General features: G+C 49.0%; 1 protein-coding gene across 2 annotated transcripts in view; it reads left to right on the plus strand.

Annotated features, from left to right (window-relative positions):
• The window catches only part of CFAP91 (cilia and flagella associated protein 91), a 431,267-nt gene that overhangs the window by 105,942 nt on the left and 298,449 nt on the right, over positions 1 to 26,876 (plus strand). For both annotated transcript variants that reach the window (XM_086933540.1, XM_086933541.1), the window contains one exon: positions 12,617 to 12,673. In XM_086933540.1, the coding sequence (XP_086789666.1) occupies positions 12,617 to 12,673 (57 nt within the window). The remainder of the gene's footprint in view (positions 1 to 12,616; positions 12,674 to 26,876) is intronic.

Genomic DNA, 26,876 nt, shown 5'->3' on the forward strand with positions numbered 1-26,876 from the left:
ATGACAAATCTACGTACACTAGGCTTCCTCAACTTCCTCAGCTCCCAATCTTCCCTCTGTCTAAGGGCCTCTGTCTAAAGAACGACTCCCTTGCCTACCTAGCCCAGGCCTTTTCTGTTCACTGATTCTGGTTTGGAAAATAAGTCAGCTCTTCACAAGCTCAAGAAACAGCCCTTTATATAATGAAGCCAGGGGATGTGGTGGGCATGGTCAAGGGCCATACAATCCTTCAGGGTCAATTTGTTTAAAGTTGTTCCTTGACTCAGCCAGATCTCTAACCACAGAAATAGGGGCTGAAAGCCAGCAGGTCAAAGAGGTATGACATCCCCAACTCTTAATGGACGTCAACGGTTGAGGTTTCCTGAGACACACATAGAAGGCATTTCAAAAAACTATTTTCAACCACTTGGCGTGCCTCCTGGGCAATGTTACCCTAGATTTCACTACCAGATGAAACTTTAGCGCTACATTTTGCCCAATATATCTGCAAGCGAGCCCCGGTCAGTCTCCTACTTAGTCAAGGCAAAGTTAAAAATGGCTGTGTAGGTGCACACTAAAACTCCTTTCTTTCTTTGTTTTAATGGCCCCCATTTTATCTGGTCGTCTAACAGGACCCTCAGATAGGAAAATGTATCTGTGCGTGGAACCTGATTAGATCCGACCATGAAGTGATAATGCTTTCTTGTGCATGATCCCAACTGCATCACATAGGATTTAGAATATTTTATCAGCAAATCCAGATCTTCCATAAATGAGGCAAATGCATTAAGAAGTGTTTGCAACCCTCTTGTGATCCGGGCCATAAGGACCGCATCATCTACATACAATAAAACGGGCCCCGTGGGGATTATCTACCGTAGACTCCACTAAAACGTCTCCAGTTTATTCACATATAAATTAAACAAAGAAAGGGGCCAAGATACACCCCTTTCGGACTCCACTTTTTATAAAAAACTGGGGAGTAACCTTTAAGTCTTGAGTGTATCGAACCTCAGCCTTGGTGTCTCTATGTAGGTCCTGCTGGAAATGAACAATATCACCATCCACCCCGATAGACAACATGGGCTGCCAGAGCTTTGTTCTATTTATGTAATAAAACACGGATGACAGATCCATGAAGGCCAGGTGGATGGTGCCAGGGCAGGCGACCGTGTAATTGTAAAGAATCATATATAAGTTTAAACACTGGTCCAATGGTCGACCATCCCAGGCGAAAGCCATACTAGGCATCGGCAAGAATGTCATTATCTTCTGCCCAGTAGCTCATCCTATCTAGAAGAATACAACCAACCAACTTGACCACCAAGTCCAACAGGGAGATTGGCCAATAGCAATGGGTTCTATCTCTTACCCCTTTTAAATACTCAGACTATAGTAGATGTGGCTCAGGAACCAGGGGGATGTTTTTTACTGCAGAAATAATGACAGCTGTAGGAGGTGGTGCCCAAAGATTCAAATTGGATTTGTATAGATCAGCTGGAATGCCATCTGGTCCTGGCGCTTTATTGCTAGACAGCCCAACAGTACCCTTCCTAATCTCTTCTACTGAAAAGACCAAGGCGGATTTCCCTGCACCTAAACTGGTAGGTGTGTTCCTGTCGGGTGGGGCACTGAAACATGTTCTCAAAATAGGACACCCATTCGTCCTTTGTTATATGGGCCCCCAATATATTTCCTGCATCCTCAGCAAAAAGGGGCTGTTTATGATGCTCCAGAACTTCGAGCTACTCTTTAGGGTGCTTACTTTGATTAGCTTCCTCCATGCTTCCTCCTTCAGCGCTGCCTTTCATCTAGCTAATTCAGGTTTATACGACCTTCAATGGATCTTAATTAGTGCAATGTCCCTCGGTCTCTGGTCTAGGGCTTCCTTCAGTTTCCTAGATGCACGAGAGCAGTCAGAATTGAACCATCTAGGGGCCAAAACAGAAGGTTGCCGCGCTGGGGAACTAAGGAGGTCTGTTATTGTGCACAACCTTGAAGGCCTCTATAACGGCAAGTGGATCTGTCAACGAGGCTATACAAATTGGTAACTCTTTCTGACACAAGGCGGATAGCGATTCCTGGAATGACTAGGATTATCTAAGCTCATTTTAGCCTTCTGCACCCATCCATAGCTTTCAATAGCCCCCTCTTCTTTGCCGACTTAGAAGGTGCTAATAGTGGCCAGCTAATGAGCAAATAGAGGATTATGATCGCTATATATGCTGGCCTCAATAGAAAAATCTGATTTCAGATAAAAGAGAGGGGTTGACACAAAGATTAAATCATTAAATTAACCATTTCCCCACCCCAAGAAAGAGGGGAGAAGATCCTTTCTGGAAGGTTCCAGTTTACACATGGCCAAGTTTAACTCAAATTGATTTACTGGGGCATTAAGGGAATCACCCTGAGGGGTGTGCTCAAAATGGATGCCCTTCACTTGTGGCCAACCCAGGTCAATATGGCAAGTTTTCCTTAGCTCTCCACATAGATGGGTATTAAAATCCCCATCAATTATTAGATTGTTGTGAACTGCAGTGAACTGATTCCTTAAAAAGGAACCCAACAAAGATATGTTACAGACTTCTGGAGAAGAAGTAGCATTATAAAAATTCAAAAGCACCAATTTACAAGTCCCTTTACTCAGCAACAATGATTGCAAACTGGGGTTATCTGTGGACAACACGGACACTCTACATTCTGTTGCTAGAGAAACATAAATTACTAGACCACCCTTAGATCTTCCTGATCTCGAGGGAGTAGCAGGTACAAAGAAAAAGACTTGTAACCCTGCAAAGGAAAGCTATTCTCATTTGCCCAAGTTTCCTGTAAACAGATCCTATTCAACTTTTTTAATAATAAAATAAAAGCAGGGTCGAGAAACTTGTTTGCCAGGCCAGCGATATTCCAAGAAATTAACTTACAGTCCTTTCCATCCAAGGGGCTACGGCTTGCCAGGAGCGATCATGCTGGTTATTTAATGTCCCCGTTTCCACAGGAACTGCCCCACTCACTCAATCACAGGGATCCATGAAACCCAGAGGTGCAAAGCTATTAGAAGCATTAAAAGAGGGGGTCGGTCATCAGTCCATCATGCTGTGCCTGTTTAGTGTAGATCGTGTTGTTCCAGCCTCTAGGCACAGGTTTATAAAAAAAACCTAGGAGAATGGCCATTATAGTCAAGTGATGGCTAAAGGGGGTACTAAGGGTAGTTGAAGCTAGAATCCTTTCCAGGACATGAGGTCTAGTAAAGCTAATGATGACACAATCTCATTTACAAGTCTTTATAGACCTACCTACCCAGTTAACCCTATGCACCATGTTGATATATTTTCCCACTATTAGGCCCCAGGTGGTATTACAGGTCAAACAATGCATGACTTTGTTCTTTTATTGAAATAAATCTTACGTAACACCCTGTAAAAGTGCTGGCACATTGCCCAAGACCGCAAAGTACGAAGTTGATTCGGGTGGAAGGTGTAAGGTTCTGCTTTGAGCTTCCCACCATTAGATATTTCCCCCACATTAAAATTTCTTGCGATAAATTGTTCTGTGGAAGGGGCCCCTTCTACTGGCCCTGCTGATGGGCCTACATGGTTTTGTGGGGGCTGCAGAGGCCGCCTGCACCTCAGGGGATGAGTGGCGCTCCCCATTTAGGGAGTTTTGTAGTAGTGGCTGCTCCCTGTGTCTTATGTGTTGAACATACAGGTTGGGGGCCTCAGTGATGAGACAGCCAGCAGAGGCATTGGGTTCCACATCAGATACCTGCTCCCTTGATGAAGTACCCTGATTGAGGTTGAAAAGTCCCAGTTCTATAGAAGTAAAGCACTGCATAAGTGGATCTATCTTTTGAGTCTAGTATATATTTCATTTTCAGCATTTAGTATAGCCCGTAACGAGCCTAAAAAGGATTCCAGCGTGGCCACCCTATCTGCCTTTGCAAAGCCTTGCTAGTGGTGTGCTATTTGATGGGTATCCTCAGCTCTCGGCCTCTTGACTTTTCCCCTGATCATAGGGCTAGAGGAGCAGAGCCAGCCACTGCTCCTCTAGCCCTCCCATCTGGGATTGAGGGAAAGGCAGCTGATGGCTTAACGGGGGTGCCACGGACTCTCTCCTGGGAGAGAAGTGGTACCAAGGGTGCGAGTAGGAGTGAAAGGGGTAAGGATTGGCTAGCGTCACAACTAGACCTTTCACCAAGATCTTGCGTTGGCGATATAGAGGGCAATTTTGGAGCACATTCAGAGATCACCAGCATTTTAGAGGGACTTGAAAGAAGAAGATTAACGGTGGAGCGAGAGAGACGCCGGGTCGCAAGCTCAATCTCTTTGTCAAGGACCCCAGCCGCCCTCTGCGAGAACGAGTTCATGGTAACTACCATGCTTGCAGAGACCTATGTGGACAATGTAGCCAATTTACGTTTCCCCATTACTGACGGAAGCTAGGACTAAGTACGCTCAGAGCTACGATATTATGATGAAATCAGTGAGCGTGCTGCTGGCTAAGATAGCTAAGAGACACAAGGTCAAAAACCGCTATCACAGTGTAAGAACGTGGGTTGGCCCTTTTAGCCCCTGCCTCAGCAGTACAAATTAGAAAGTCACAGAGTACATGTAGGGAAAGATGCACTACATTTCCCTACCTGCTCCTCATACGTCATGTGCTCACCCAAGGCTATTTGAGTGTTCCAGCTTGGTGCAATGTCAATTTTTTTTTTTTTTTTTGGGGGGGTTCAAATCTGCTTTATTGAGAAAAAACATAGTAGGATACACAGCTTGGGACGCCTACAACCCGGAGGCCGGCAGCAATAGTAGAGTAACAATACACAGCCTGGAAGCCGGCATCCCGGGGGCCCGGCGGCACATTACAAAGTGATATAGCATCACATCAGTGTCCGGTGGAGCAGGCCAAGTAAGGATGAGCAGCAGTCGAACACTTTTTTTTGAGCGAGAGAAGAGTCTCACTGCTGTTTTGTTGTACATGAAACAAGAACCAAGGAACATCCCAACGTGGTTACAACTAAGAGGTAGTACATGACTGTGTTGTGATAATGTGTGTCAATGGTGTATCGTGGCTGTCCTAGCAGGTGGCGCTGCGCGGGGAAGTGACCGTCCCAGGCTTAATTTCTAGTGTGATTGGAGTCCGTGGGGTGTCAGTTTCAGGATCGGCATGGTATGAAGGACATACTTCTCCAGAGGGGGGACCTCTCCGTCTTCATGGCAAGGAGGTAGCATAGGCACAGAAAGGGATAAGAGGGCAGCACTGCTTATCCAAGGTCACAGATCGAATTTTGGAAAAGTGTCACTGTGGCTGGGAAGTGTCGGGTTCATCGCTCGACTGTACACTGTCGTGTGAGCGTTTAAGCAAGTAGTTTACTAATGGATCCCAAATGTTCCCAGGTCGGCATGAGAGAGGCAACAATTCAGCAAAGGTGGTGTGCTGGTCTTGGCAGTATGTTAAGTCAGTTAGCCAGTCTTTGAACTTGGGCGCTCTGCCCCTGCTCCAACGGCAAGCAACACGTCGCTTGGCCAAGAGCAATGCTATGTCGGTGAATTTTCTGCATTCCCTAGATAGTTGCTTGGTATATCCAAGGATGGCTACCAGAGGGTCCGCAGGTACCTCCTCATCCACCATCTCCGCAACGGCCTCGATGACTTGTCGCCAGTAGTCAGCAATCTGGGGGCAGGACCACGCTAGGTGGAGAAAATCAGCACGTTCAGCATGGCACCGTTCACAGCGATCATTATCGGCCAGCCCAAATCTGTATTTCCGGGCCGGCGTGTAATATATCCTCTGAAGGAATTTATAATGTATTATTTTCAATCTGCAGCTGGCAGAGATGCGGGAGGTCAATGCGCAGCAGTGTTCCCATTGGTCGTCCGAGATATCTGTTCCGAGTTCCGCTGACCAGTGCAATCGGGCAGCAGAGACTTGTAAAGGAGCAGCTTCGCGGAACTGGCGGTAGAGACCAGAGACCAGATGGGTCCCATCTTGTGATCCCAAAAGGTAGTGCAGCGGTGGCAGGGTCGCAGGCTCATCAGGGTAGTCGGGTAGGATGTCTCGCATCCCGGCGCGTAGACGAATATAGTAAAAGAGTTCAAGGGGCGTATGTTTATGCGTTCCAAAAAATTGATCAGCCGATTTGAAAGATCCGTCGTGAAACAGATCTCCCCAGCAGGTGATAAGAAGCTTGCCACAAAGTTGCCGGAACCCTAGTTCCGATAGCAAGGCGAGCCGTGGGTGATAGGTGAGAGGTAGTCTGGGGGAGTAGAGCAATGTGCAGAGCAGCCGCCGAGTGATGCGGCGCCATGCAGCCAGTGTGCAAGAAACCGAGGTATTCGAAGTGGTGATGGAAGTCTCGGGACAGTGTAGCAGGCCATTCAGTGGGAGAGGGTGTACTATCCAGTCCTCCACTGCTATATGTGGCATGAAGGGAGTAGGAGTCACCCAATGATAGGCAAAATGCGCCTGTGCGCACAGATAGTATGTTTCGAAATCGGGGACATCAAACCCCCCCCGGTCATAGGGCTGGGTCAACGTTGACCATTTCAATCGGGGAGATTTGCCACCCCAAAAAAGTCTGCGCAGCTCCGTACGGAGTGTCTTGAAAAAGAAGGCACCAGGGTAGTAAGGAATATTGAGGAAAAGGTACAGGAAACGGGGCAGTATTACCATTTTTATAAGGGAGGCTCTGCCAGCCATGGAGAGTGGCAACGTGATCCACCTATCAACGGAGGCAGTTAGTTTGGTTATGGCTACTCCAAAATTGGAGCGGAGTGTCTCGTCCTTATCACGAGCGATACGGATCCCCAGATATCTAAGATCATCACGGCACCATACTAATGGGTAATCTAATGGGAAGTTTTTAACAGCATCAGTGAGAGGAAAAAATTGTGATTTAGACCAATTGATGTGAACACCTGACATTCCTCCGAAGAGGACAAACTCACGAAGAAGGGGATTAAGGTGTAGATCCGGATATTTGACGTACAGCGTGATGTCATCCGCATAGAGGGATACATCAATTTGCCGCTGCAGACATTGTACCGCTCCCGCTCGGTGTAATTGGCGCAGGCGGCAAGCTAGAGGTTCGACCGCAATAGGGAATAACAGAGGCGAGAGCGGGCATCCCTGGCGGGTGCCTCTCGTAAGGTTGATGGGTGGCGACAGTTTTCCATTTATTAGCACTTTTGCTGTGGGATCTGTGTATAGTAGGCGCACCCAGGCCAAAAACATTTTGGGAAAACCCATGCTGGCCAGGACCGAGAAGAGGTAGGGCCATTCGACAGAGTCGAACGCCTTGGTGGCGTCCAGGAACACAGCCGCCACAGGGACGTCAGGATGGACCGTGCGAAGCAGGGAAAAAAGGGTGCGGAGATTATGGGAGGTAGACCTGCCCGCCACGAAGCCAGATTGGTCAGGTAGGACAATTCTGGTCATGAGCAGCGAAAGTCGTGTGGCCAGGATCTTGGCAAGGATCTTGACGTCACAGTTCAGAAGGGAGAGTGGACGGTAAGAGTCACAGGAGGTGGGTTCCTTATCTGGTTTCTGAAGAGAGGTGATAACCACCTCACGCATAGAGCAAGGTAGTATCCCATCAGCTAATGATTCGGTAAATACTTCACTAAGTACGGGCGCCATGATATCAATATAGGCTTTGTAGAATTCAGCTGGGATACCATCGAGCCCCGGGGCCTTTCCGTTTTTGAGGGACATGATGGCCTCGCGAACCTCATCGAGCTCGAAAGGCGCCGCAAGAAATTCCCTATCTCCGTCACTAAGCCAGCAGAGCGCCACGTCGTTCAAGTAGTCAGCGTATGGAGCGTCCGCCTCTGCCGCAGATGTATATAGTGTCGAGTAATGTGTCGTGAATGCAGTGAGTATCGCATCTGTTTCTCTAATGGTGACGCCGGTCTCATCTGTAAGTTCTAAGATAGTGTTGTGTTCTCGTGGTGTACGTGTGAGTGAAGCCAGCACTTTACCAGGCCTCTCCCCTTCGCAGTATCTCCGGGCTACCCAGTGTTTACCCCGATATTTCGCCTCTCTGGCAGCTTCCTCCTCATATTTGGATAGCGTGTCCCTAAAGGTTACCTGTAGGCGTGGGTCATTATCCGCCGCCATCCGGAGCTCCAGAGACCGTAGCTCTCCCTCCAGTGTGGTGATGGTACGCAGGATATCCCGTAGGACCCCGTGGCTTTTGGAAATGCAGAACCCCCTTATAGTGACTTTGAAAGCCTCCCATATGTGCTCTACGGATTCCACTGAGCCCTTGTTTCTAGGGAAAAAGTCCCTAATCTCTTCACCCAGCTCTGTGCGAAAGAGTTCGTCAAGAAGCACATCGGGGCCTAGCCTCCACTGCGGTCTCGGACTGTCCCATCCAGGAGTCCGGAACTGCAATCTCACAGGGCTGTGATCTGAAAAGGTTCTGGGCAAGTGAGTAACTCCTATCAGCTCCTTAGTAATGTCTTGGGTTACCAAGAAGTAATCCAAGGGCGCCCATGTCCCGGTGTGAGGCGTGAAGTGTGTGCCCCCCCGTCCGAGGGGATGTAGGTGTCTCCAGGCATCAAACAGACCGCCCTCCTCCACCACTCCCTCCAAAACCTCTCTGGCTCGGGGCTTGTAGGAATTAACACCATCCGCCCTGTCAAGGGGGGGCACCAGCGCCAGATTAAAATCCCCACCCCAGATGACGTGTCGTGTCCCAATGGAAACAATTTTACCCCACAGTGTGGAAAAAAAGACAGGTGAATCAATATTCGGTGCATACATTGAGACAAATAAATAGGTGTCATGTCCCACCCTACCCCACAGCAAAACATATTGCCCCTCCTTGTCCACCTCCTCTCCAAAGCGGTGGAAAGGCACGCTACGAGCAATGAGAATCGCCACACCCTTGCGTAAGACGAATAGGAGGAGAAGGCACGGGTACCCGCCCATTTGAGTCCAAAGGAGTGGTCCCTGCGTATGGGCATATGTGTCTCTTGCAGCATGGCAACTTGTACATGATGTCTATTCAAGTAGGCAATAACATTCCTGCATTTTTTAGCATCGTTCAACCCCCGGACATTCCATGATAGACAAGTCAAACGCGCACCTGTGTTCACAGCAGCCATGGACAATGCGACAGTAAAGACGAAAGTGCCCAAGATGGCCAAACCATGAACCCACAATCGCCCCTGAAGGACCAAGTCATACACCAGGCTAAGAAATATATACACAGTCCATGCAATGTTAACCTCACAAAATCCAGCCCCCCCCCCCACCCACCCCAGCATCCCAAACATGCCAGTAGCCATGGATCCCCCCAACGTGAAACCTCCCCTTAACCCTCCCCCCCAACTTCAGAGAGGCAAACAGCCAAACAGACAATAAGTCAGTGGGGAACACCCGACAGGGGTACATCAGAAAGTGCGCGCTGCCACTCTCCGGCCCATAGCTCCAGATTGTACCGCCCCTGGTGGAGTTCAGGGCCGAGACAGTGGTCCTTGGTATACATTACCACTGGGGTGCAATGTCCAGAAAGGTCGCCGCTTACGTATCTCCCCAGCTCTCAAATGGTGAATCAGGCGCCAGCTAGTGGTCCGGTATGATGCGGGTCGGAGTACGTAAGATCCGTTAGTCTTCATGGTGCTCTGGAGGCAGGTCATCATTCTCTTGTTCGTCCGCAGGGACTTGTTCATCCCTGCGCGCCCGTCGGATCGTCTTAAGGAAGTCCTCAGCTTTCTGCGGGTTGGTGAAAAAGCGCTGCTTGCCCTGGAGGGTAACTCTAAGCTTCGCTGGGTACAAGAGGGCATAATCTATTTGGGCCTCCCGCAGTTTTTTCTTCACTGGGAGGAATTTACGCCGCTCGTCCTGAACCATCGGCGTGAAGTCAGGGTAGATGGAGAATGTAATACCTTCAAACCTCAGTGATCTTTGTGTCCGGGCAGCCCTGAGGGCCGTGTCATGGTCACGATAATTCAGAAGACGAGCAATTATAGGTCTCGGTGGCAGGCCAGGTTGGGGCATAGGCGCCAGGGATCGGTGGGCCCTCTCCACGATAAACTGGGACGAGAAGGCTTCCTCTCCGATTGAGCCCTTGAGCAATTTTTCCACATAGAGCTCCATCCTGCCCGTGGCTGTGGACTCCGGCACGTTCGTAATGCGAATGTTGTTCCGGCGGCTTTGTGCTTCCAAGTCCTCGTTCTTTGCCGCTATGATGCGGAGGAGATTGTCCATTCTCGCTAGCTGCGTCGTGTGGGATGCGGCGGCATCAGTGTTGTCGGAGATTCTCTGTTCCGCAGTTGTGAGGCGCTCCTCATGGCGATCCACCTTATGGACCAGCCGTGACGCCGTCCACTTTCTCCACAACGGTGGCGAAGCCTTGACGCATCTCCTGTATCAGGTTGGTAAGGTCCGCAGCAGGAGCGACAGGTGGGGCAGGCTGTGGAGGCGGCACGCTGGGCCCCGGGTTCAACTGCGTCGATGTGTTGATTTTGCGTGTGTTGTCGAAGCTCAGCTTAGGCTGGCGAGTCTCGGGCCGTCCCATGGCAGTGGCCGGAGGCAGGTGAGAGGTCAAAACAGAAAAAGGAAGGATGGCAGAGCGCTGCAGGTAAAAAAAAACGCCAGTAGCAGGTAGAGGGGTCTCAGGCTCGGTGCATTGCAATGTACCGCAATATGGCCGGCGCCGCCAGTAGCGCTATGCGGTTACCGACCGCCCAGTGTTAGTGGCTGCTTGTCCAGTCCTGGGCCCTCAGCTGCAGTATCAGGCACTCGCTGCGTGGAAGCCAGGTAGTGTAGAGGCCAAAGCATCGGCCACCCCGATGGGCTGCAGGGTCAGATCCAAGGAGGCGGGCTATATCAGGCAATGCCGGGGGTAACGTGGCCTGCTGGTCGGTGCCTCTCAGTATGGCAGCCTTGTGTTGCGTGTTTAGCCCCCAGCGCACCCGGCGCTCGAAGTTGTGCAACAATCCGCAGTCCAGGATTGCGGGAAGCGACAGGGGGATTCCGTGCAATGGGGGTAGCCCCGGCCCCCGGTCGAGGATTCCGGCGGACAGCGCCGCGCAAGTTCGGGCCTTCAGCGCCAAAGGAGACAGGCACGGCGACCTAGCAGAGCCGTGGTAGCAGGCGTCGCAGCAGGAGCAGCCCGCCTTCTGTGCTAGCGAGGTGTCGGCTAGGGGGAGACCCAGGGCGAGCGTGCAGCAGTCGCCTACCTTCACAGTCCTCTCCGCATGTCGTCACAAAAGGATCGGGAAGGCAAGGATCTGATGCGGCCTGGGAGCCTCGTGGCAGGCCCCGGGATCGCGTAGTTGTTGCAGCCGAGCGCCCGCCTCTGGCAGCTCCAGAGCAAGTGCCGGGCGGATTTCAGGAGCCCGTATCTTCGGCTCTGGGGATCACAGCCACTCCAGACTTGGACCGAGTGTAGAGAGCACCCCCCGGGTGCGGGATCTGGTCTCCTGGGGGCACCGTGGCACCCCGTGGCGAAGGATTCCGGTAGGATCAGTGACCAAGGAGCGGGAGCTGCAGGTCTAGGCAGCCATTCCGCAAGCGCGCCCTCTAGTGCCCCCCTTGGTGCAATGTCAATTTAACGCTACAGCCACTAAAGGTTCGGTGATCGGTGAAAAGTGAAGCCAAGAGGATGGGCCCAGCCTAGCCTCTGACTGTCACGGATGGGCCCGCCCTTGGCCCAGGCTTTGACCGTGTGTGTCCCGTGCCGCTGGAGGTCAACAGCGCCATTCAGCGTGAGGTGCAGGGGAAACTCCTCCTTGCACAGTGTCCTGGGTCTACGAGTCCCCTCGCCACAAGAAGTCACCACCCGTGTTTGCTTCGTGTCATCCAGTGCTTTCAATCGGTGTCTCTTTCACATTTTACCTTAGTGGTGAAAATTGCACTACAACATAAACTTTAAAAAAATGTACTTAATACATTCTTGAGATGATGGCAAGAGAACATTGAGAAAGGACTTGTTTTCAAAATAAACATGACAGATCAGAAAAGCATACATTAACTCTTGAGACATAGAGACATTTGAGATTTTGGTTGAAATATTTTGTGACATTGAAAAAATTACGCAAAACCAGATAACTCCCTTTCGTGTGCTTGCATTGCTGGATTGAATCAAGGAAATCCCCTCCTTGTCAGGAGACTTACTGCACTGGCACTCTTCATGGTTAAATGCAGAGTGAAGAATGTGATGTGGTGGTGGAAAGGCCTTCTACCACAGGTTATAGAATGGCTTCCAGACTTAATATTCTGTAAAGATGCTTGAGATGCTTAAACTTCACTGGCTCTTCGCCCAGCCATATTCAGTTCCCGTTCCTACAATATCTTGTACCCCATTCCCAAGAAGAACATAGAAACCATGTAGAATCTGCATAGCATGATTCATGTGTAATATGTTTAGAATAACTTGGTGATAACTGCTGTGTGACAAATAAACACTTTAGTAGTAACTGTACATTAGATTTGACTCTGTCTGCTTGATATATCCAATGCTGTTGTACATCAACTTATAACTGATGCCACTCTTGCAATCTTGAGGAATAAGAAATTAATTAAAGAGACTTTTGTTGATTTAATGCTCCCCTTTATTTACTGTATGGCTTGTTTCTCTTTACTTCACCTCAGCTGCAGCAATTAATTGATGTTGTTTTTTTTTCAGCCCCTTAATTCCCTTTGTTCAACAAATTCCACCACATATCCTTCTTGAGATGGGCAGGTGAGTAGGATTCATGCACAGATATGTTATAGAAAATATGAACTAGAGGTTGGGACTGAGGGCCTGATTTAGAGTTTGTCAGACAGTTATCCGGTCACAAAGGTGACAAATATCACTGCCGCCTTATTTCCAGTGCCATAGGATATAATGCACTTGTAATAAGGCTGACGGGATATCAGTCATGTTTGTGACAGATAATCGTCACCCAAACTATAAATCAGAGCCTTAGTTTCTCAGTAAAATGTCTGGGAAATACAAGAGTGGTTTTATCTGTTGTTTTTCTTCTATTCTCATCTTCTGAGGACCGTCATTGAGTGCATCCTTGCCTCCATGTTGCCAGCCTTCCTGGCCCACATCATCAATCAAACGCAGATTTGAGTTGTCAATGGTGTCCTTAAATTGAAAAAAAGAAATAAGTGCAGGGGCCCAAAGACTTGCTTTGGTGTCCGGCCCTGCTGGATGTCGGTGTTGCAGAATGCCGGAATTGTAGAAAACCATGATTGCCTACTTTTTATACCACCTCATGCCTCTTTTCTTCCACCACCCTGCAGTTCCTGTCTCTTTTGTTCATTTTTGTAAGTTCTTTTCGATCCCTGCCGTCTCCATTTGTCCCTGTTTTTCTCTTTCTCTCCTACTACTTTCTGTTTTCTGCCTTTTTGACTCTTGCTCATGGTCATCATTTGTTGATCAAAAATAATTCCTGAACTCCAGAAATGTGTTTTGTTCTCCACCACCTGAATACATTGGCACACATCGAGCACTGGTATTTAGTGTTTTAGTACAAAATCTTACATTTAGAAAGAGATAGGCTTTGGTGTCAAATATATGCTTCTAAATGTCCCATTGTTCAGCCTCATGGAATGTGTGTTGTTTTTAAAAGAACGTGAAACATCAACGGTTGATTCAGAAAGGTTTTTGTCTGTAAGAGTGGCTAACTTCTTAATATCCCCAAGCAAGGTTCCCCTCCTCAAGAAAAAATGTTTGTGGAAAGGGGCAAACATGTTGCTTGACATTTTCCCATTTAAAAAATTGCTCTCCTGTTGGAACCTAAATGGCTCCTTGTTAGACCCGTCTGCTTCTGAGAGTCCCTTCACCACTATGATTTCTTTTGTTCCCCTATACCTCCCAAAATTTGTCGCTTTCTTTGTCTACCAGAACCTTTTGTGTGCTGTTTCATGGGGCTAGATGTTCCTTGACGCCCAGTTGTTCACAAGGTTTTTGGCACCTATTTACAAGACACCTGATGAAACCTGTGACATTATAGACTGGGATTGGCAACCTGTATGAATGACCTCAAAATGGTGGCCATCCATTTCCCTCATGTGAGTGACTCCCCTTGGAGCCTCCATGAACCTTGACCTTTCAAGGTTTTGGCGCCCTTTTATTTGGCGCGCATTCCTGACAGGAATTACCTTATTTCCCTCAGGTACACAAAATGGCTGCTCTAGAACCCCAGTATGGTGGCTGTTAGGGTCCCAAATACCCCAGAAGTGTTATGTCATTGGCCTAGCCCAAAGAAGGTTCTAGAACCTACTGGCACGAGCCAGCACCTCAGGGCATTGGCTATATAAGGTCCAGTCCCTGGCGGCCGTTTTAGATGACCAGAAGACTAGATAGGATAATGATGTTCCAGATCTAGGTGAAGAAGGAGATTCCAGACTTGACACCAGATTGACACCTGCCCTGTTGACCCCTGAGGCAGCTAGTAGCGCGGGCAGTAGAGCAAGCAAGAGTCACTGGCGTGGATCCTGACTGGCGTTCCAGTCAGCCGTGTGTGCGGTGACCTCGCGACTACAGCGCCTGCCCAGCGAGTGCCTCGTCACCCCCAAAAGACTGTGGCCGTTTTTCGTGTACCTCCCCCCCCCCCACCCCCCCCCCCCCGGTGGTGAATTACGACCGACTCGGGTCGCGAGGCGAGAGCATGTTCGCCGCGACCGCGAGCGTCTTCTGTGCCCCTTGTGCGACAGACGCCTCCAGCGAGGAGCTCGGACGTCTCCGAGCTCCACTGGCGTAGAGTGCTTCCTGCGCAGACTGAGGTGAGGTGGTGCGCCGGGGCGGGGAAAGGCCGGCCTTCGTTGGGCGGGACTACTGTCTCTGCCCCTCCCCAGTGAATCGGCGGCTGTAGCTGTGGGCGGGAACCATCCCTGTTTGAGGAAGTCGGAGGGAGGTCCGTGGAGCCCCTGAGAACCCGTCGCTGGCGAGAGATGTGCTGAACCCGACTGAATCGCTTTTCGATTGCAGCCGATGTGAGGTGGGCCAGTTTCTTCAGGTGGGAAGCAGTGATATAATGGAACTGTGAACCGGCACTTACTTGACTGAGCGCGAAGATTGTGTGACCTCTTCGGCAGCCCCGTTCGTCAGTCTAAAGACTTTGAACTTGTGCCGCCTGAGTGCTAGCGGTAACAAAGCCCCTAGGCGCGCTTAGACCCCACCGGCAAACAGAGAACTCAACCCGGTGGCAGCCGAGTATAAATGAAGTGCTCACTGTGTTTCCTTGCTTTGTAGATATACGCACCTATCCCCCGAGTGATTCTTAAAGAGTCCCAACACTCTTTTGTGCCCAGAGAAGCCTGTATTCATTAGCAGTGAAGTCATCATAAACTGTAAGAGTAATCTTTCCATCCTGAAACGTATTGCAAGTTAAAGTTCCTGAAATATTTAATTGGTGGCAGCGATACCAGAATGAACATGTGATTGTTTATTTAAATGAACCAGTATTTATTCTGCTGAACAAAAAGTGATATTTATTCTATTTATTGATGATATTTATTCCTGATATTTATTCTATTTATTGATGATATTTATTCCTGAGGTATCTACTGTATTCAACCCGAAATCAAAACTCAGCAAATTGTGGCCAAAAGAAATGTGTATGTGCTTTCCTAATTGATCCCCATTCACGACAGAGAATTTTTACATAAAGGAATCTGATTTTTCTACAACAGTGGTGTGGTGTCCTTCTTTTTGGTGGTTGTTCAAGGAGATATTATTGGGTCAAAGCCGGCTTAACACGACAGCCTTCACTTGCCTTGACACTTGAGCCAAGCAACCCCCTTGGTAGACAAAGAAAAGCGACAAATTTTGGGAGGTACAGGGGAACAAAAGAAATCATAGTGGTGAGGGAACTCTCAGAAGCAGACGGGTCTAACACGCGTCCCCCCCAGCTGAAAGTGGGGAGAGCTACCCAACCCCTTGGGAGTTCTCAACACTAAGGCGGAAATACCTGGAGAGACCGTCTGCATTGGCGTGGTCAACTCCGGGCCGGTGTTCCACCCGAAAGTCCATTCCCTGTAGGGAGATAGACCACCTCAACAGGTTGGGGTTTTCCCCCTTCATCTGTATGAGCCAACGAAGGGGTCGGTGGTCTGTCTGAACAAGGAAGTGCGAACCAAACAAGTATGGTCGCAGCTTCTTCAGTGCCCAGACCACCGCAAAGGCTTCCCGTTCAATGGTACTCCACCTCTGTTCCCGGGGATGCAGTCTCCGTGACAGAAAGACCACGGGTTTATCCAGGCCCTCCTCATTGAGTTGCGATAACACCGCCCCAATGCCAATGTCGGATGCATCTGTCTAGACAATGAATTCCTTTGTGAAGTCTGGAGCCTTCAAAATGGGAGCGTTACACAATGCTTGTTTCAGAGCGTTGAAGGCTCGCTGACAAGCCTCCGTCCAGATGACTCTCCTGGGTTGCTTTTTGGCCGTGAGTTCAGTAAGGGGTGCCACGATAGTGCCATACCCCTTCACAAACCGTCTGTAGTAACCTGTGAGGCCCAGGAAGGCTCGGACCTCAGTCTGGGTCTTGGGGGGTTTCCAGGCCATGATTGCCTCAATCTTCGCCTGAAGGGGCTGCACCTTTCCCCTGCCCACCATGTGACCTAAGTACACTACCGACCCCTGTCCAATCTGACATTTGCTGGCCTTGATCGTCAAGCCAGCCCTTTCCAGGGTCTGGAGAACGGCCTGCAAGTGATCCTCCCAACCGCTACTGAAGACAGCTATGTCATCTAAGTAGGCAGCAGAGAAGGACTCCATCCCGGTGAGGATCGTGTTCACCAACCGCTGAAAAGTGGCAGGAGCGTTCTTGAGCCCGAAAGGGATGACGCAGAACTGGTAGTGTCCATCAGGTGTGGAGAAGGCTGACCTTTCCTTGGCTCCATCAGTCATGGGAATCTGCCAGTACCCCGCAGTGAGGTCAATAGTACTGAGATATTGGGAAGGTCCCAACCGGTCAATCAGTTCATCCGCCCGTGGGATCGGATGAGCATCCGTTTTGGTTGCCGAATTTAGTCCTCGGTAATCCACACAGAATCGTAATTCTGGTGTGGCGCCAGGTGGAGCAGCTTTGGGCACCAAAACCACTGGGCTAGACCAAGGGCTACTTGAAGGTTCAATGACCCCTAGCTCCAGCATCTTAGCTACTTCACTTTGAATGCTGGCCTTCACCTTGTCAGACAGCCGGTAAGACTTGGACTTCACAGGTGGGCTGTCTCCTGTGTCCACATCATGGGTACACAGGTGGGTCTTACCCGGGACAAGGGAGAACAGAGGAGTGAATGACCCCAAGACCTGGCGACATTCCTCCTGCTGCTCAGGAGTCAGGGATGGCGAAAGTTTCACTCCCTCCACCGACCCATCCTTTTCTTGAGACGCAAAAAGGTCAGGGAGAGGCTCTGTGTCCTCTTCCTCTGATCCATCAGTCACCATAACCAACATGACTTCGGGCCTCTCGTAGTGGGGCTTGAGGCGGTTGGCATGTAACACCAGATGTGGGTGCCGTGGGGTCTTCATGTCCACCAAGTAGGTAGCCTTGCCCATCTTCTCCAACACCTCATAGGGGCCTGTCCAACGGTCCTGGAGGGCACTCAGCTCTCCAGGCTCCATCACCCACACCTTCTGACCAGGCTCCAGCTCCACTGGGTGAGCATTGTGGTCATACCACGCTTTCATCACAGACTGGCTGGCTTCCAAGTTGTCAGAAGCTTGCTTCCACAACTTAGCCATTTGGCTCCGGAAGGCCAGCATGTAGCTCACCACGTCCTGGGGAACTTTCCGGGAGACTTTTCCCAGGAGTCCCTCACCAGGCTGAGAGGTCCACGTACAGGGTGCCCGTACAAAAGCTCAAAGGGGCTGAAACCCACTCCCTTCTGCGGCACTTCCCTGTAAGAAAAGAGCAAACAGGGTAGGAGGACGTCCCATTTCCTCCGCAGGCTTTCGGGTAGACTTCTGATCATACCCTTTAAGGTTTTGTTGAACCTTTCCACAAGAAAAGAAGAGAGGTCTGGTCAGTCACAGGACTGCCAGGGGTATGGAGCAAATGATAGAAGGGTTTTTAACACAATCACTCTGATTGAGTAGGAAGGCCCTCACACACCGACCTGGTCAGTGTCATGCTTCATCATCGGGCCCCACCGAAGAGACTGAGTGCCTCTTCGGTGTGCTACGACGCCAGAAAGACTGCGGAGCTGGTCGTGTGGGGAGGACGTGTTGTGAAAATTAGAAATTAAAAGTGCCTAACAGGGTATCGACAAAAACTTTAATGAGTGATCCCTAAGACACGTGTAAGTGGTATATGTGTCTGAATTTAAGTGCCAAGGTTGTTAGGATTTGGTTAAATTCAGCTAAATACCACGTGGTTAAATTAATCAGTCAACATGTTTCTGCCGTACTCGTGGTATGTATTCACCAAGGCATTCTTCAGGACTATACCCCGGCGGTAGGGACACTCTAATAGTCCACCCTAACCTGGGGACGTGAAAGTGAAAAAAGAAAAGTGAAAAAAGTGCTTAAAAAATTAGAAGAGCAAAATGCTCATTCTAAAAAACCCCAAATTCAGGGGTGTCTCAGCACCTGTAAGAGAGAATATACAAACAAACATATATAGACATACATACAGTTAGTGTACGCTAGGGTAAAGTTATCATAGTGCTCCTAAGATGGTGGCAAACATTAGTGTGCACACAATAAATGATATTTTATGCACCATCCAAGTAGCCCTTGGGGATGTTGTAGTATTATACATTAGGAGGTGAAGTGCTAGAGGTGGTTTAAAACTACAATTGTAGAGGGGGGAGTAAAAACACAATATGAATTCTCCATAAGGAGGGATCAATTTGACCAAAAAGGTCTGTGACCCCCCTAAGATGGTAAGTATGGGTGGTATCTCACTTTAAAATAGGGCGCTACTAGCACCATGGGTCTCGGGAGGAGGATTGGAGCGCGCCTGGCACATCCTAAGAAAGGAAAGAGTTAAATGTCATTGCAACCTAAGCGTTCAAGTACTTAGCTTATGGCGATCGTGAAAATCGTTCTGCTGAGAATGGAGACTCACGCCCTCAGCGCTCTCAACCCGCTTCTTAACCTGCAAGAATCCTCAAGACCGGACCCCGACGATGGAGAGCGGGGCCGGTGAATGCGTTTAAAAGCGCTGTGTTTTCGTTTCAGCGCGCGATTCCGGGTTGGGCGTGTCTCGCTCAAAGCGAGGCTTGGAACGCACACGCCCATGTGGGCGGGGTGCGTTTAGCTTTCAGAACGAGGCTTGGAGTCGTGCGCCTATCGTTCTCCTGGTTTAACACTTACTGCTGGTTAGATGTTAGTATTGGCAAGCTTACGGTTGCCGTGGAAACAAAGCACTCGTTTCTTTGATAGTGAAACGAGGATATTCAAATGTGCAAGTACCTTTGGCTACAGGGAAATTTAGAAAAGAACTTAGCACTGCTATGAGTTAGGGGATAATTGTAAGGCATTCAGTTTGAAATGCACAGATTATTAGGGAAATTCAAGAGCATTTATGTTTAGCTGTCAGACATAATCCGATATTTAGGGCAATTGATAGTGAAAATGCACAGGTTTTTTCAGTATTCAGGCTGTCAGACATAATCCGATAATAAGGCATTGATAGTAAAAATGCACAGGTTTTTTTCAGTATTCAGAGTAGGTCACTCAGATCGCCTTTGTATTTCGTGTCAGATACAACTTCAGAGATATGAGGCTGGAAGCCAGGGGGTTCATGATAGGACTGTGTTCCAGGGGATGTCGTCATTGAGGCCATTGATGTTGGTCCCCAGACGATATACCCAACGCTGTTCTTTTTCGAACAGTCTGTTTTGTACATTCCTAGTACCATCGATCGCTTCAATGACAGTCCACCTCATGTCATTGGTAGTGTGATTTTTATCCAGAAAATGGCGGCTCAGTTTCGTTGTTGCTTTTTTGCACCTTATGTTGCTCCGGTGCTCACAGATACGTTGTTTTACCTTTCTTGTGGTCATACCTACGTAACGGAGCTGGCAAGGACAGGTGATGAGATAGATCACGTTGATCGAGTTGCAATTAGTGTGTTCACGTTGGGTCCACACTTTACCTTCTTCCAGTGTCAATGTTTTAGTAGCTTGTGTTAAGTGGCACACACTACAGTCCGAGCAGGGGTAGTGCCCGGTAATTTTCGGAAGGCCCCATGATGTCGTCACTGACGGTGTTGTGTTTGGTGGTTTCTCTTTTGGGCGAGTGTGGACCAAGGCATCTTTTAAACTGCGTCCCTTTTTGAACGAAAAAAGGGGTTTGTCCCAATCCTTTTTCAAGGTTTTCACAATATTCCAATGTTTATTTATGCTTTTATTCATAGTGTTAGAGAGACTGCTGTATGTGGTAACACAGGTGAGCGGGATCTGTTCTGGAATGTTAGTTCTTTCTTCAAGCAGTGCTTCCCTTGGTTGATTTTTGGCTCTTTTGAATCCCTTGTTAAGGGTAGATATCGGGTAGCCTCTATTTTTTAGTTTTTCTGTGAGGTTGATTGATTGATCTTTGAAGTCTGTGGTCGTACTGCAGTTCCTTCTTAGCCTGAGGTATTGTCCGTAGGGGAGGTTTTCTTTCAGCGGACGAGGATGGAAGCTGCTAAATTCCAGAAGGTTGTTCTTTGCGGTTGGTTTGTTATGGGTTTTAGTGGTAAGTGTTGTTCCACTAATTGAGACGACCACATCTAAGAACACAATGTCTGTTTTGCTCGTGGTGTTTGTAAACCTTAGATTGTGGTCTAGGGTGTTAATCCATGTAAGGAAGTTTTCCAGGTCAGTATTACTGCCATTCCAGATAAGCAAAATATCATCAATGTAACGCTTCCACAGAAGCATTGACGAAAAAAAGGTTGCATTGGGTGGCAGAATATGTTTGGCTTCAAAGTCTGCCACATACAACCCCGCCACGCTTGGCGCAAAAGTACTGCCCATAGATGTACCAGAGCATTGTAGGTACAGTTGGTCTTTGAAGGAGAAAAAGTTCTCTTTCAGTGCTATGGTGGCACACTCAATAATGAACTTTTTCGGTGTCTGGTATTGGCAGGCAGTTGAGTCAAGTACCTTAGTAAGGACCTCGATGGTGTCGTCCTGTGGGATACTTGTGTAGAGGCTTTCTACATCTAATGTCACAAGGGTGATTGAGTTTTCAGGGAATGTGATCTCCGCTAGCAGTCGCAACAAGCTTTTTGTGTCCTTCAGGTAAGTAGGTGTAGACTGTACCAATGGTTTTAGAAAGTAATCACAAAATTGTGATAAAGGCTCTAGAAGTGAACCAATCCCTGAGACGATTGGACGTCCAGGTGGTGGTAGTCTGTTCTTGTGCATTTTCGGCAACGTATAAAAGTAGGGTATAACACTACTTGTGTTGTTCAGAAATGCTGCTTCATTCTTTGATAGATGATCTTGATCCTCCGCTTGTTTCACCAGGGAGGTGATCCTTTTTGTGAGGTCAGCAGTTGGATCCGATGTAAGTGGAATATAATTTCTGACATCACCAAGTAGATTTTTACAGGTGTTCTCGTAGTCGGTTGTATTCTGGATAACAATCCCTCCGCCCTTGTCTGCAGGCTTTATAGTTATGGTTTAAACCACCTCTAGCACTTCACCTCCTAATGTATAATACTACAACATCCCCAAGGGCTACTTGGATGGTGCATAGTCCTGAAGAATGCCTTGGTGAATACATACCACGAGTACGGCAGAAACATGTTGACTGATTAATTTAACCACGTGGTATTTAGCTGAATTTAACCAAATCCTAACAACCTTGGCACTTAAATTCAGACACATATACCACTTACACGTGTCTTAGGGATCACTCATTAAAGTTTTTGTCGATACCCTGTTAGGCACTTTTAATTTCTAATTTTCACCACACGTCCTCCCCACACGACCAGCTCCGCAGTCTTTCTGGCGTCGTAGCACACCGAAGAGGCACTCGGTCTCTTCGGTGGGGCCCGATGATGAAGCATGACACTGACCAGGTCGGTGTGTGAGGGCCTTCCTACTCAATCAGAGTGATTGTGTTAAAAACCCTTCTATCATTTGCTCCATACCCCTGGCAGTCCTGTGACTGACCAGACCTCTCTTCTTTTGTTGTATTACATTTAACCGGGGATTAAGAGAGTGTCCTTGATTCTCCCTACCTCTCCCTTTGTTGATATATATGAACCTTTCCACAATTGGTAAACCTGTAGGTCACCCCACACTCCTTCCATATTGCCCGCATGTACGCTGACATGAAGTTGGTCCCCCTGTCAGACACAACTTCCTTGGGGAATCCCACTCGGGTAAAGATCCCCATCAGGGCCTTTGGCACTACTGGTGCAGTAATGGTTCTCAGAGGTATTGCCTCCGGATACCTTGTGGCATGATCCACCAGTACCAGGATGAACCTGTGACCGGATGTTGTCGGCGGATCTAAGGGCCCAGCAATGTCGATGCCCACCCTTTCAAAGGGGGTGCCAACGACGGGAAGTGGTTCCAGGGGAGCCTTCAGCTTCATCCCTGTTTTCCCACTGGCTTGGCATGACACACACGACCGACAGTATGTATCGGACGCCACCCTCATTCGAGGCCAATAAAAATGGGGGACAAGCCGTGCAAAGGTCTTGTCCTGTCCCAGGTGTCCTGCCAAGGGAATCTCGTGAGCCAACTCTAATAGGAAGGCTCGGTAACACTGTGGGACTACCAGGGCCCGTGACAGTCCGTGCACTGGCGCCCTGGGCTCACTGTAGAGGAGTCCATCCTCCCAGTAAACACGATAGTTCCCAGACTCGTTACCTGCTGCCTGGGCTTCAGCCTGTTGCCTCAGACCCTCGAGGGTGGGACATTCCCTCTGTCCCTTGCTCAGCTCCTCCCTGGATGGTCCTCCCTCCACTTGCCACTCAGCGGGCATAGGCAGATCCTCCAACGGAACCATGTCCTCCTCCGCGGACTCCGGGTCCATCTCCTCCGATGGCCTATCCGTCTCACGGGGCACGGACATCGAGGCAGGCTCCTCCTGTCCTCGAGATGCTCCCTCATCGGCCGCTGGATGGGCCATTGTTCCAGGCTCCAACCCATGCGACTTCTCCTCCCGAGCAGCCGCCGACCTGGTACTCACACAGGCCCAATCAGGTGTACCCAGCATCTCAGAATGAGTCCGGTATTCCACCTCCTTCCAAGCATTGTGCTCCATATCATTGCCCAGCAGACAATCGACTGGCACGGCGGGGCTTACGGCAACTCGAACTGAACCTGCAACCCCTCCCCACTCAAAGGGAACCTCAGCCACGGGATAGTGGCTCATTCTGCCGTCAGCCATCGCGGCTGGATGAAGTACGCCTGGAATCACCTGCTCTGAGGACACCAGATGACTCCTGACTATAGTCATACTGGCTCCTGTATCTCTCAGAGCTTCCCCTCTATGGCCATTGATGGTGACCCATTGCCCATACTTGGTAGTATTTGGGGGCACCTGGATCTTTGGAACCATCTCCCGATCACCCAGGGACACTAAGGTGACACCCGCCCACTCCCTCCCCTTAACTAAGGGCATCTCCTCCCCGAGCGCTACACTAGCAACTCCCGAGGCCTTTCCTCCAGTGGGAGGGGGTGGTCTCTTTGGGCATTTCGCGTCTCCCTTATAATGTACAACACCACCGCACTCAAAGCAATGGACAACCCTTGTCTGCTGACTCTTGCCAGGATTAGGGTTCTTTTGCGGGCTAGCCTTAGAGTTGGAGAAGAAACTTTTCCCCTTAAAGTTATTTTGGGGGCCTTTGGAGAACTCCTGTTTCTTATTATCTCCCCCCTCTTTCTTCTGGGAGGCGCCCTGTCCGGACTTCTGAGAATCTCCTCCCGTCCCCTTCGTGGACACTCGGGTACTTACCCAAATGTCCGCCTCCTCAGCAAGCTTACGGGGGCAAGTAAGTTTGCTGTCTACCAGGTGCTGCCTCAGCTCAGGAAGACATTTCTCGAGTAGATGTTCCTTGAGTATGAGATTGTACAACCCTCGATAGTCTTCCACCTCACTACCTTGGACCCACCCATCCAGGGCTTTCTTGGCATAATCCAGGAAGTCAACCCAATTCTGTGAGCTCAGTTTGTGGCTGCCCCTAAACCTCTGCCGGTATTTCTCGGGGGTCAACCCAAACTTTCTGATGAGCGCCACCTTCATGGCGGGGTAGTCTACCTGATCCTCCCGGTTTAGGGCCAATAGGGCATCCCTACCTGTTGGAGGCATGTAGCGATACAATCCACCACCCCAATGCTTCTTGTGGATCCCATGGGCTCTTAAGGAGACCTCATAGGCTGCCAGCCACTTAGCTATGTCATCTCCAACGGTATAGCTAGCGACCACGTCCTTGGGCAAGTGAGGCCTGAGCTCCCTGGCAAATTCCTTAGACTCGACACCCTCCGGAGTGATGTTATGGGCCCTGAGGTCGAGTTCTCGTAGCTTGAACTCGTGTTCCATCCTCTTCCCTTCCATCTCCAGCTTAGCTAACTCCCACCTCAATTGTCTTTCCTCTCTTCTATCAGCTAACTCGGTCTCTGACACCCCTCCTGTTGATGCACTGCTGCCCTCCCGTGAGGTTACCTTGGGGCTGATTATCATCTCACCCACCCCCAGGGGACATTCCGCAGCTCTCTCAACGACAGTACCCCTGTCTGACTCCTCCTCCTCTACCATACCCTCCGGATGTGCTTCCACCCAGGCTCGCAGACTAATGCGGAGCTCCTCTCTTTTGGCCCCTCGCCTAACGAACACTCCCCTTTCCTGACAGAACTCCTTGAGCTGCGCCACAGTATAGGTCTCCAGCTCTGACATATCGAATTCCATCTTGTCAGTGAAAAGTGTGGACAACCACCTCGAAGTAGGTTACAAGGATAGGAACTCTTGAGGGTCACCTCCACCCACCTCCAGAAGAGAATTTGGAAAAAGCAAAATATTGAATTGGAGGGCCGCTGGGAGAAAACTACGGGTGTGTACCTGTGGCGCACACGGAATTATTATGGGGTCCAAAACAAGCACGGCTCGTAATCCCACCGCTGCCACCAATTTTATGTTGGACCTGCGATGGGCAAGTCCAGCACAAAGGGGGTAGCTTGGCTCAAGTGTCAAGGCAAGTGAAGGCTGTCGTGTTAAGCCGGCTTTGACCCAATAATATCTCCTTGAACAACCACCAAAAAGAAGGACACCACACCACTGTTGTAGAAAAATACGATTCCTTTATGTAAAAATTCTCTGTCGTGAATGGGGATCAATTAGGAAACCACATACACATTTCTTTTGGCCACAATTTGCTGGGTTTTGATTTCGGGTTGAATACAGTAGATAACTCAGGAATAAATATCATCAATAAATAGAATAAATATCAGGAATAAATATCATCAATAAATAGAATAAATATCACTTTTTGTTCAGCAGAATAAATACTGGTTCATTTAAATAAACAATCACATGTTCATTCTGGTATCGCTGCCACCAATTAAATATTTCAGGAACTTTAACTTGCAATACGTTTCAGGATGGAAAGATTACTCTTACAGTTTATGATGACTTCACTGCTAATGAATACAGGCTTCTCTGGGCACAAAAGAGTGTTGGGACTCTTTAAGAATCACGCGGGGAAGGCACACGAAAAACGGCCACAGTCTTTTGGGGGTGACGAGGCACTCGCTGGGCAGGCGCTGTAGGCGCGAGGTCACCGCACACACGGCTGACTGGAACGCCAGTCAGGATCCACGCCAGTGACTCTTGCTTGCTCTACTGCCCGCGCTACCAGCTGCCTCAGGGGTCAACAGGGCAGGTGTCAATCTGGTGTCAAGTCTGGAATCTCCTTCTTCACCTAGATCTGGAACATCATTATCCTATCTAGTCTTCTGGTCATCTAAAATGGCCGCCAGGGACTGGACCTTATATAGCCAATGCCATGAGGTGCTGGCTCGTGCCAGTAGGTTCTAGAACCTTCTTTGGGCTAGGCCAATGATATAGCACTTCTGGGGTATTTGGGACCCTAACAGCCACCATACTGGGGTTCTAGAGCAGCCATTTTGTGTACCTGAGGGAAATAAGGTAATTCCTGTGAGGAATGCCGCCAAATAAAAGGGCGCCAAAACCTTGAAAGGTCAAGGTTCATGGAGGCTCCAAGGGGAGTCACTCACATGAGGGAAATGGATGGCCACCATTTTGAGGTCATTCATACAGGTTGCCAATCCCAGTCTATAATGTCACAGGTTTCACCAGGTGTCTTGTAAATAGGTGCCAAAAACCTTGTGAACAACTGGGCGTCAAGGAACATCTAGCCCCATGAAACAGCACACAAAAGGTTCTGGTAGACAAAGAAAAGCAACACATTTTGGGAGGTACAGGGGAACAAAAGAAATCATAGTGGTGAGGGGACTCTCAGAAGCAGACGGGTCTAACACTCCTCCTGATAACAACTGAGAACGACGATTGGCCTAGTCTCATGATTAAATGGCTTACATTAAGGGCTATGGTGACTAAACGAAATATAGCATGGAAATGCGGAGCAACAGAAATCGCTACGGGAGAGGAGTGGGAGAACGAGCTCGATTGGTTTTGGCAGGCGTAAGTCACAATATATAAAAGTAGAGGATGCCCTAAGAAGGGAGAGAAAATCTGGGAGGCCTGGCAAACATATAGAGGGTTGTAAGTAGATACATTGATGCATAGATTGAACTTGTTAAGATTGTAGCCAATTGTGTAAATATTTTACATGGAACTCATATAAAATGCGTGATATTCTATAATTGTTATTTGTATGTACCGATTTTGTTAACGTTTAATAAAAAGATTTATAAAAAAAAAAAAAGAATAGGTAGATTTCATGCTTATCACAAAACCATAATACATTAAATATGTGTTGAAGGGTAACAAGCCAGCCATGACACAACTGATACCCTGG

This window comes from Lissotriton vulgaris, chromosome 8 (assembly GCF_964263255.1).
Source record: "Lissotriton vulgaris chromosome 8, aLisVul1.2, whole genome shotgun sequence".
In the NCBI taxonomy this organism is placed as follows: Eukaryota; Metazoa; Chordata; class Amphibia; order Caudata; family Salamandridae; genus Lissotriton; species Lissotriton vulgaris.